Here is a 12,765-nt window from a genome sequence, read left to right as displayed (position 1 = left end):
CCGCACCTCCCAATTCCTAATCTACTCAAAGTGTACCAATCTACTAACAGGAACGCCTTACAAAATGGCAACAGCAATTAAAATCTCAAGGTCATATGGCTGGGGTGCCTGTGCATGCAGACACACCCACATAAGCATTTCTGTTTGGATCAATAACACATTTTTCAAATAAATCTCCTGGATGTCCTCGGTTATGACACTGGTTTGCATCACCGAGTCTCCAAGTACGCTTACCTGATTCCTTTCTGATGAAACCAAACTTAAAGATGCTCTTCCATAGAGCCCTGTTCCTGGGCACTCCGTAAAGCAGATCAGAATAAAGCTAACTCAAAGTTGAAACTTCTAGATGTGTATAACGGGGACATGGGACCCTCAACACCAACTGTTTCATTCTCAAGCTGTACTCATGCTGCATCGCACTATTATCTAATGTACGTACAGCCACAGACAGAGCTGAGCGAGACAGCCACGCTCCTACAGTACATGGGAGTTGTGAAGACCATTCTACTTATTCATCTGCACATAAATTGAGCTCCCACTGTTAAATGAAACTGGTATATTTCATTCTCTTTGAGCGTTTTTCTTGTTTTGGAACTTTCTACAGGACTGAGGCCTTGTGCAATGTAGAGCTTATTCTATGCAGTTACCCTACACTGCCTAATTACTGAAACACTGCACAAATTACCAGGAACTACGTAACTGATATGGGAGGCACAGTGGGGAGGGAAATGCAAAGATGAAAGAAAGAATCTGTTTTCAAAAATGTTTTAATGCATCTTCGCTTCTTGCCTAAGAGTTAACACCAGTAGGAGCTACAAGTGTGAAACACAAAGTTTCACTGCGGCGCTAAACACTTTCCATTCAACTTGATTTCTCTGCTTCCTGAAAAGCATAAACACACAAGGGGGAAGGCTTTCCATGCTTATTATCATTTGTTTCTCTTGCCTCTATGAGGACTTAGCCTGTTACCTTCACGTCGCACTTTGCATCTCTACCTTTCTCGCAACAAAGCTGTGTATCAACAGATAACATCTTTATTGGCACTGCATAGGAGAAATGCACTTCCAATAACGTTGCTACAACACTTCTACCCACAGTTGCATGGGGAGGACAGCCGAGGAATCGGTTCTGCTGGGTCGAAGGATCTTGGCATCTACCAGAACACACCCATGGTTTAGTGTGAAGGACTAGGAAAAAAATAATTTTGATCACTGAGCGATTATCTTGAAGTTAACAGACCAACTCTCGGCATTCGCTTTCCCTCCGAGATGGCTTCAAGGGGTTATGCCCCAACTCAATTCAGTAAAATTACAATTCACTCTTCAAATTAGGTGACTAAACTAAAAACATGCCAGACCTGATGAGTATCCTGTTTAGCACAGTAGCTTAAAAACTAAGATTTGGTTTTCGTCTATTTACATTAATAATAGAAGACAAAAGATCCCTAACTGGTAAGCACTAGGAAGCCAGTGTTAAATAAATATGCTCACCAAAGAATCTGGATTTGCAAAGGTGAAGTGAAATAATCATATCAGGATGAAGCTTTCATTTATAACAAGTCAACCATGAAAGAAAGGGATTTATTCTTACCTTTTGTCATCTTTTATATCTTTTTAACTCATTTTTATTCCAGCAACACAAAAGTTGCTTAAAATACACATACAGTTTATAATTGGTTAGCACTTAGAACAGCTCATCTCTTGTGCATCATTCCAACGAATAGTTTTTGGACCAAAAAACCCACAAAAACCACTTCAGTTCAGGACTGGGCAGACCATCTGCCAGAAACACCAACCCGTAAATGAAAAGGAATGTATGGCAGCAGTAGCAACAAGCTGTCACAGGCTGGCAGATCTGACCACCACTGTTTGTCAAACTGCTGATGAAACAGACTGTTGGCTTAGTGCTAAACTCGTACAAGCCAGAGATTTCACAGAATATTTTCATTTTCAAAATTCAGCTCGACTTCTCAACAGAATCAAAATAGCAAGTGTCAACTAATAATCTTTCCTATTAAAAAGTGCAATTTTGACAATCCTAAATTAGGATGCAAATAGCAGCTCATTGTGTATCAACAGTTTAATATCACTGAAAAAATGCTTTGCTGTAACTGTTCACCCTTTTGGTTGGACACCCGTTTCCTAAAGGTTATGCAAGATAAAGACAAGCAATTCTTTCTAAAATTAGTTCTGACCAGTGTGCTCTGATCCTACCATTAAGTGCATGGAAAGGGCTAAAATGACACAGCAAAACTTCTGAATTACACTTCCCCTGCTGCCTTTCTAAAACTACTTACTGAAAATAAGCTATGGAAAAAACAATTAACCAAAACCACCTGACTGCGTGCACTTAAGATAGATTAATCTTCACACACATTAAATCTAAAACAACCCCCCCCCACACTTTAAAATTTGTTTTGGGGAAATGCAGATTCATTTGCAGGCAAGCAAAGATAAACATTGCTTGCAGGATGTCTCTGATAAACATCTACTGTGAAGTATAACACAAGCTAAGTGGAAAACTACAGATCACAGGGCAGCCCAGTTCCTTTCCCCTCCCACACACACGTCATTGTCACATTAGCCGTCAGATTACTCAGCCAAAGCGAGAGCCACGCATGGTTTTGTACTTCTTCAATTTCAAAACTCTTTCAAAGCTCAGGTACAAGTATTTCAGCTTGGACTACATGTAAACTTAGACACAGCATTTGTTTCCAGCTGATACTTATCGCTTCTTCCAGTCAGCATAAAGCACCAAGGGAACAAGCTCACATCAACCTGTAAAAGATCTCATAGGTTATACCCTTGAACTTGTACTACAGACAATCCTATTAGGAACAGCAGGATCACACCTAAGCTTTATTTTAAAGGATTGCCAGTTTCTCACACTGTCTAAAATTTATAACGTGAGCATAGCAACTCAACGAAAACAACCTACTCATGGAAAAAACCCTGCCTACAGGATAAGAAAGATGCAATTAAATACTGAATTATAGACTAGCTGCAGATCAAACTGAAGTCACAAAGAAGAACTTTTTTTTTTTGCTGGTTCAGCAGTTGATAACTGGAAATTGGTGCTCTTCACACAGCAGTAATTAACACATCCTCCCAAATGTTCTGTCCAAAACCACACATTTCTGTACCTTGTTGGGCACAAACCACTGCAGTTGTTTGTAAAACCTGAATAAAACATGAACGGCAGTATTGACGAAGTTATGAGTGGATCAAGTTTTTATCTTGGATATAGAGTTCAGGAGCAGTCTGTTGCCTAAGCCATGTCTGAATCCAGCCACGATTTCATTCACGCATTCAACACTACTGTCATGACTAACTCTACTAATGTCCCTTGATCAAAGTAATGCGTGTAATCCTGCTAATGCCAGCTGCGTTTAGTGAGCATTTCTCAGTTGCAATGTTGACTTAACCAGGTTAAGATGACTTAATCTCTCTTCTTCAGCTCCCTCAACTGAGTGGATACAAGTGTTTACTGTTTTCCAATGAACCGGACTGGGATTTATGGTAAATGTTTCCTTTTAGTGGGTTGCTTTCTAAACAGACAGGTTCCTCAATTTAGTTCAATACACAGCCTCAGGAAACTGAAGCAGAGAGGGAACAGGAGTGTGCAGGTGGAGCAAAAGGTGTGCAAAAGCGGCTTCAAATACTCCTGTTAGTATTTTGTCTTTTTCAAGCAAAACTAGTCCTTGCCCTCTTTGGGTTTTGTTAGGTTTGGGGTTTTTGTTGTTGTTGTTTTTTAATGGATAATACAAGAAGACCTTCAGCTTTTCCTAACGAATGCATTCCACCCTAGTAGAATAACTTTCAAGGAATGACAGACAGTTAAAGACAAGGAAAGTGCTTTGCATGGAAACTCCGTGGTCCAAGACCTGAGGGGGTGGCCCAAAGCAAACACAAGGATAGCCAAGGTAATGGCAAAGAGGTTTTTCCAGACTTTTTCCTGTACAACCCAATGTGCACACAACAAGAGGAAAAAAAAAAAAAGCACAGTGATGTAACACACTTCTTCCCATTCACTGTGTATGTTGGGAAATGCATCCAGAGTCACAGACAAGTCAAGTCTTCTAGAGCTACGACCTCCACAAGCGTGTTTAGAGAAACTTCTCCAGGCACAGCAAGACAAGAGAATAAGAAAAAAAAAATACTTAAGCTAGTTTAAATTGGTTTATAAGCATTCTGTTTTCATTGCAAAAGTGAGTAGGTAAGGGAAATAACGTAAGTTTTAACTGAAGTCAGAAGTCATTAAGCAATGGACTAGCGTTCGGGTTAGTTTTTAGTTTGAATAATAGTCCCTGAATCATCAGCGTAGACTGTTCATGCAGTGAGTACTTTCTTCCTCATGTTACCAATCATAAAAATACATATGTTTTATCCTCTTAAAAAAATGTCAGTATTCCATAGTTGTTAAATTGCACTCTGTCAATACAAGCATGGAAGTTTTATGAAATTCACTCAATGTGAAAAATATCAACACATAAGAAATTCATTCCAAAACACAAATTTCTGAAGTTCACCTATTCTAAGGCCCAGCATGAAAAAAAAAAGATCCTGACATAGTACTCACCTAATACCTCAAACCATCATGCTACTTTGCAAAAGCACAACATGGAGATTGCTTTTGGGTATGTCCGTATGAAAGAATCAGTGTTTTGTTCTGTTTTAGCTCCTTTGTCCAGCTTCATGTGACACAGTAAGTCTCCCTGTATGTCTTCGGAGCACTGAAGGGCACTAACAGAAGGATCAGAGTCTCCACCCTCTCCCTGGTCTCTCAAGCTGAAAGGCTCCCATGCCTTTTAATTATGATTTGCAATTCTATTTATGTTCTTACCTTGGAATATTCAAAGCTAATCAATATTCACCTTCTCTAGGTCGGCTTCCTATGGCCACAGGCAGAACCAGGATCAGGAGAGTTGCAGGTCACTCTTTATCTTTTGAGTTTAAGAGCAGAGGGCTATCCCAGAAAATTTGCAGTTCAGAGGATTTGTGGCCCTTAATGCTGAACTGACAGTACAGCTCTGGCACAAAACACCAGGCAGAGTTATCACATTCTAGGACTGATCAATCAAAATATTAAGTTTGGGGATAGACTTGTTCTCTTTATCTTACATTTTTAAGATGTGGAGGATTTTTGGTTGGTTTTGGTTTTTTGTACCTTCAGGTTTTTGTCGTGTGTCTCCCCCGCTCCCCCACATTGCCATTTAGTGATATACATCATCTACATAAGGCCACTGGGACCTGCTCCAGAGTATTGTACAAAACCTGATTCTCCTCATTTGCTGACTCCAGCCCAAAGCTGTGGTGAGAGGCAGGAGCAAGAAATCTCAGGAGAAAATTTCTGTGGTCCCTATTTTCAAGCCCCTTTAGTCTGAGTAGATTTGGACCATAGCAAGAAAAAAGTTCTTGTATACCTTACTGTTATATGCCTGATAACTGAGTAATAGTTTGATCTGTAGAAGGGAAACTAAGCCCAAAGGCAGCAGGAGGTGGGCATATCCCAGCCCCACAGAGTTCCCAAACTTACGTGCTAGAGCACGAGTTACTGAACCAGTTGAATTAAAACTGTAAACAGCTGTAAACAAACTTTTGCAGATGTTACTCACGTACGCTTCACACCCATAAGTTGCAAGTCAAATAATGCCAATATTTATGTACTGTAAGTACATAATTATGTTACTACAGAACATAATATTCCCCCTGTAACACGGGCTAAGGGTAAAGAGATTTAATTCACTTAAAAGCAGAATTCACGTTGCTACTTTACATACCTATCATAATGTACACGCTACTGCAACTTTTATGCTCATTGTTCTTCTGTGAATAGCCAGTGATTCTACTGAGACTCCTTACATTAAAAGTAGTTTTTTAGAAAGACTATTATTCACTAAGTCAATAATGTCTGTAATCCTCTATTACACAAATGCTCAAAGTCTCAAGAGCTGGACTTAAACACTGGGGTACAATGGTCAGGTTTCAACAGCGCAAACATGGGCAAAAGTCCTGCTGACTATGAACTGGAAAAAGTCCTTCAGCTTTCTGGATCTACTGAAGTTGAACAATCCCACCTGTTGCTTCCCGAGTAGCAGAGCTTTTTACTTTTCGGCTCAGTGTGATGCCAAGTGCTGTACCTCTAACATTAGCACCTAGCAGAAAATGATTCATAATATACCTGCTAGTGTCTACAAGAGAAAATAAAAGGTGAAGAGACAGTGAAGAATTTCCAGAGTTTTGGGGTTTTTTTTAAGATCACTTAGTTATGGTCAGGTCAATACCTTCAGTTCATTTTTGTCATTCCCAGAATGAAAATTCCCTTAAGATGCAACTGAGATTAAGAGTCTAGATCTATAGTTTAGGAAGATAATTATAACGTCTCTAATTATCATCAGAACAAGCTTTACAGGTTTTTTTTAGTAACTCCAAGTAACAGCTGTACGATTAGAGAACTTTAGAGTTTAAAATCTGAACGCAATTACAGCAATTTCTACTTCTAGGACCATTATATCACTACAGGGTCAAAAAGGCTGTTTAATTCTCACCTCACGTGAATTATTATTCCCAACTGAGGATTTTCTAGAGTTGAAACCATTTTCTCCCATATAGTATGATACTGCTGTAAGGTTTTTGGTTTTTTTTTTTTTTTACACAAAATATCATGATATATACACTCAAAATTAATTAAAGCAGTTTTCATATAAATCCTCAAGTATTTATTGTTTAAAATTAAACAAGAAACACATAAAATGCTATTAGAGAATAGTATTTGAAGCATGTAAATATTTAAACATTAAAAAATATTCCACGCTTACTAGAACACCAACAGCTGTCTCAGGCTACTGAAAAAAGTAAAAAAGACAGTTAAATTTACATTCCCTGTGCTTCTGTTTCTCAGTCTAATGTAACATATTCACTGATAGGAAGCTGATTTAAAACAACAACAACAAAAGATGATTTAATTAGCAGAAGCTGAGGAACTCTAATCTTCAAGATATACTATTTCTGCTCTGAAAAGACCCTCCTCACTGATCCGTAGCCTGACCTCCAACTCCAGAGGCAAGAAAGGGCAGCCAAGAGCTCCCCGCTCTGTCCAAAGGCCCCAAGCAGCCAGCAGCAATGCTTCTCTTCCAAAGGACATCACATTTATTGGTCATGTGTCCTCCCAAATGAAATTATTCCCTCGCATGTTTTGAAAAACAGAACAAATTTGTCCTCTTTCCTCCACCCACAAACCCACTTTTTCAAATGGAAAATGATTATACAGGGTGTTTCAATTAGATGGACCCAATTTCAAAGCAGTATGATTTCAAACTGGGTCAATCTTTTTGAAACAGCCTGTGTATCGACACAGCTGGGAGGTAATAAGTCTTCTGGTTCTGGAAGTCAAAAATAAACCTTAAATTGCTTCAAGTGAAACTATCATATAACACAAGTAATTAGCTACCTGTATGAGAAATTATAGTGTGTGGTTTTATTATTAGAATTATTTAAGGAAAAATAACAAGGAAAATAACTTAAAAAAATTCTTAGGACTGTAAGACTGCTGAACACATTCAGAACACATATAAAAGGGAGTCTGCAATATAACATGTAACTGCCAGGTCTTGCAAAACTTATGGAACTCAAAGGGAAAGGAGAAATACAAGTGCATTTCCCTCTCCAGTTCCCTCTCTGTCTTACTACACCAGTTCTGGATTGCAGCGACCATGAGACGGGTGCTCTCTTCACTGGACAATGGGAGCGTGTTAGGCAAAAAGCACATGAAAAGGCCTTAAGCATCAGAAACAGGTATCATGGACATGCAAGTCATAAGAACTTCAGTCAATGGACATTACATGGATGCCACTACTGCAATTTTCACCTTATAGCTAAACACAATTTTTGCTGTACGGACATTTTTAAAAACCTCAAAATACTGAGTAACCTATAATAACAGGTAAGATAAACCACACTTGGCATCAGCAAAATGAATAAGCTCCATTCAGAGTATGAAAGGGCAAATTCATACTGAGTACTACTGAGTCTGCGTATAGAGGGATGGGATTGGAGATTACCTTTTTCCTAACTAAAAGAAAACTCTCCCTTTTCCATATGCTATAAAGACTATACCAATGCCGAATTAGAAACTTTCAGGAAGGTTAAATCCCACAATGACACATATTTCTTGGGAGAGTGAAGAGAGAAAACAAAACCAAACCACACAGCATTTAATGGAGCTTTGCTTTATCAGTCATCTAGAAGGGAATGCATCTAGGTTGTGTGTTAGCATTGCGCAGGCCCAGACCTGCATCTGAAGAGTCAAGATCCCAGTAATTGAGACCAAAATTTTGCACTTGAAGGTTTTACTTTTCAAGATAGAATTTTTAAAAAATCAACAAATTATCTCAAGTGCAAAAATACACTGGGACAAAAGCCTTGTCACATGTATGGGAAGAAACATCAATACCCAAGAGTTAATTAAAATAAGAAACCTGTCTTAGTCTCAGTATTATTACTCACCCGCTTTGGCCCACTAAAAATCTTCCTGGTGTTTTCCTTAGATTTATCACCTTGTTTGTTTGTGGATTTCTTATTGCCTTCAGGCACACCAGATGCATCCTCTGAGAACTCCAGAAGATCTGTAGAAGGTAAATATCGACATGAAACAACCATATTGAAAGCTATTGAACCGCTCAAGCATTTCTTGCATCTGTCATTGCACGTGTATAGCTTCTGAAATCAACATAATCAACTTCATCAGAAAAATCAGCTTTAAAGCCAAACACAGCTCAGAATGGAGCTCAAGTTTATCAACCAGACTTTCATAATACATACAAGACACATTACAAGATACACAGTCACAATTCTTGTCACATCTCTTGTCCATTGTGTAAGCTTCAAGTTATTATTTCCCATTTTACACTCCTGTATATCCCAGGTTACCTTTTATATGTGCTTACTTGTGGCTTGCTGCTACAACTCTGACCAGCAGGCAAATTAAACAGGAGATGGGGTTCTTCAAAAGTGTGAGATTAAGAGATTTAGAAGAAGACTATTTCCCACCACAACTACAGGACCAAAGAATTGACCCTACTTCACTTCTCGTGAAGGCTGCCTGTTTATTTTTGCTTATTCTACTATAAACAGTATTAAAAAAATATATGGTCATCAGCCCAGAAAGGAGTCAACTAGCAGTAACTGCTGAAACAGCCTTTCAGTGTATTCAATACTTGCCTAAACAGTAGTTCTAGTACTCAGATTTAGACTCTAAATCTGCAAATCACTGATCTAATTACATTCTTGTCCTATTTTTTTTTTTTTTTTAAAACCAACTTCCATTGTATTTGAAGCATTACCCCTTGGAGACCAGCTTATGTTCTTTTCCTTGGTACAACCCAGAAGTTACTAAAAATTTCAAGACAGAAATGAAGACAGGCACAGCAAAGCACTGTTTCATCTGATAAACAGCTTAGAAAACCAATCTATTCCAGAGAAGCTGCTGCTATTTGAAAACTGCACTGCAAAAATATTAGGTTGGTGCAAAAGTAAATGCGTTTTTTGCATTGTTGAAATTTGTTGTTTGATATTGGAATATTTTCTTAAATCAATGTGGTTATGTTATACATCATTTTCATGTGCTTTTCTCACTTTGTGTTTTTTGCTACTGACCTGTTACTTGCTGTTTATTTTATATTTATTTGAGACTACAGAAATGATGTTAGACAAGAAGCAAGTTCAAGTAATTTTCTTATTTGAGTTCAATACGAGTCATAAAGCAACGGAGACAATCAGCAACATCAACAGCGCATTTGGCCCAGGAACTGCTAATGAACAGACAGTGCAGCGGAGTCAAGGAGAGCCTTGAAGATGAGGAGTGTAGTGGCTGCCATCGCAAGTTGACAACGACCCATTGAGACCAATCATCAAAGCTGATCATCTTACAGCTGCACAAGAAGTTAACAAAGAACTCAACATCGACCATCCTACAGTCTTTTGGTATTTGAAATAAATTGGAAAGGTGAAAAAGGTCAGTAAGTGGGTGCCTCATGAGCTGACTGAAAAATCCAAAAATTCATAATTTTGAAGTGTTGTCTTCTCTTATTCTACACAACAATGAAACATTTGTTGATCGAATTCTGACATGTGACAAAAAAGTGAATTTGGTATAACAAACGGTGACGATCCGCTCAGTGGTTGGACCAAGAAGAACCTGCAAAGCATTTCCCGAAGCCAAAATCGCACAAAAAAAGGTCAAGGTCACTGTTCAATGAGCTGCTGCTGCTCTGATCCGCTCCGGCTTTCTGAATTCCTGCAAAACCATTCCATCTGAGACGTCTGCTCAGCAAATTGATGAGATTCACCAAAAGCTGCAATGCCTGCAGCCAGCATTGGTCATCAGAAAGGGCCCAATTCTTCTCCACAACATTGCCCGACCACGTATCACACAACCAACACTTCAAAAGTGGAATGAATTGGGCTATGAAGTTTTGCCTCACCCACCATATTCACCTGACCTCTCGCCAACCAGCTATCACTTCTTCAAGCACCTCGACAACTTTTTGCAGTGAAAACACTTCCACAACCAGCAGGACACAGAAAATGCTTTGAAAGAGTTTGTCGAATCCCCAAGCACAGATTTTTATGCTACAGGAACCAAACTTATTGCTCATTGGCAAAAGTGTGTTGATTGTAATGGTTTCTATTTTGATTAATAAAGATGTGTTTTAGCCTAGTTAAAATTATTTGAAATTCACCGTCTGAAACAGCAATTGCTTTTGCACCAACCTAATACAACCAGGTTGGATGAGTTACTCTAATCCCAAGTGCTCTCACATCCAGTACACAGGACCAGCCAAGTGCCTGGGTAGGGAGGCAATCAAAAGCAAACCAGGCAAGCAAATTTCTAATGGCACTCACAAGCACACAAAACTTATCTCATCTGGGGGATGGAAGTATTCTTAAAATAAGGCTTCCAAGTTTCTTAAATTGCAGTATATTTCAACCAGCTTGGCAGCTACAGGGCAGGCAGGTCACCCACTGCAAGGCACCAGCCTCTCACATCCCAGCCCACTTGTTTTCAGTTTAGTTGTACTATGTCAGCAAAAGAGCTTAAGAACACATGAACCGTCCCTCTGAAAACAACTGACTCTAAAAGATGCTTTGATAAACTTAGTCTAACAGAGGAAAAATATTACGGACCCATACTCATTAACTTAAACAAAGGAAAACTAGTTCCAAATCTATATAAAAATCAAAGGAGCCAAATCAAATTGCTTGATACACATCCTTACAAATTATGAAACGCTTTTGAAGAAGTCAGGCCCTGAATGCGATTCTCAAAGAAAGTCAAACAGAACTGGACCCTCCTAATGTAGATTAAAAGCCAAGAAGTAAACTCACTTGATTACAGTAATTACAAACATTCAAGTCACTCTAGAGACACAAGATCTGTTTTCACCCATCAAATCAGCACAACAATTTGTGCCTTGTGCTAAGACTTGGAGCTGCTATTGTGGTTAATAATGATTAATTGTGCACAATATCAACTAAGCCACAATTTTAAAATCATCTAAGTTTCTTAGATTGAATTCTACTTCTATGTGATCCTGAATTACCCCATTTAAATTAGGTAATTTTAAATTCAAAGAAGCTTCTTGATAAAGACGTTTGAACTCCTACTTAAAACAGGGTAATTGTGCATTTTTTATGTTGCCAGCGTATCAAACACTTATGACGGCTTTTCTAAGATTATCTGGAATGCTTTTATTCGTGCAATGGTCTTTGAGGCTTTCTAGGTATCCTAAAAGCACTCCAGATTTTCAAATGTAAACTAAATAGGGTGTGGGGGAGATGTCTTTTGTTAACATTAACTGAGCTGGGCAAAGACACAAGTCGTTTCCCAAGCAGTGACACTAATGAAACTTGTTTTCCACTGGCTCTCTTTTCTATGGAAGCTGCCACCCCCTCTCACAGAAAAGATGAGCATATTGACCTTTTTCTCAATATCGGAGCATGTAAGGTCTCTTCTCCCCTATCCAATCATTTTCAAAGCGTTTATAATCTTTGAGATAATTTGCCTGTCTCAGCTAAAATTGGGAAGATGTTCAAAGACCAAGAAGGCAACTTCACAGTAAATTTCCTGCGGAAAAACAACCCAGTTTCATTTTAGTGCCTGAGGGTAATAGTGCAGATGATTTTGAAGTCCAAACAGGACTCTGCCTCTGAGAACTTTGATGTACTCTTAACTGGCTGAAAATATTTACCCAATTAAGGTGATTCAGTTTTTGAGGAGATATAAAGAAGGAAAAGAAAAAAAAAATAGTGCAAGTTTGCTCACCAGAAATGAAGTGAGTGCTAGATGCTTACATACAAAAGCTGTTTTATCCTAAAGGATTATAGAAATCTAATCTTGATCACGGAAAAGAAAACGAATGCATGACAACGCACAAAGCGAAGCTGCAATACTTACACTATAATGACAGGATAACTGTTCATAATTTAAATCAAAAACAGTGTAGTTCATCATTACTGTACTGCTTATGAAATATATAGAGAAGGAAGAAGTGAGCAAAAAAAATAAGCATGTTAGAGAAGATGGATCTTCAGGCCTTCCTTCAGCAGAAGGTTTCAAGGCAACTGCTCTATTCTGTTTGTCAGTCTACAGAGAGATATGGATATGTTTAATTTTAATCGGCATTTTTTTTAGTGCCTGTCACTTTCTGTAATAATTTTATTGCACTGGCCAAAGTCAAATGTAATAAAACAAGCATTAATACAGTCC

At 38.5% G+C, this 12,765-nt stretch overlaps 1 protein-coding gene across 7 annotated transcripts in view; it reads right to left on the bottom strand.

Annotated features, from left to right (window-relative positions):
• Nucleotides 1-12,765, bottom strand: part of WAPL (WAPL cohesin release factor) — a 144,591-nt gene that overhangs the window by 34,089 nt on the left and 97,737 nt on the right. For all 7 annotated transcript variants that reach the window (XM_065067746.1, XM_065067744.1, XM_021297294.2 and 4 more), the window contains one exon: nucleotides 8,505-8,623. In XM_065067746.1, the coding sequence (XP_064923818.1) occupies nucleotides 8,505-8,623 (119 nt within the window). The remainder of the gene's footprint in view (nucleotides 1-8,504; nucleotides 8,624-12,765) is intronic.

The sequence above is a fragment of the Columba livia genome, chromosome 6, assembly GCF_036013475.1.
Source record: "Columba livia isolate bColLiv1 breed racing homer chromosome 6, bColLiv1.pat.W.v2, whole genome shotgun sequence".
Taxonomy (NCBI): Eukaryota; Metazoa; Chordata; class Aves; order Columbiformes; family Columbidae; genus Columba; species Columba livia.
Note: the sequence above shows the minus strand (reverse complement) of the source record. Positions and strands in the feature narration are given on the sequence as shown.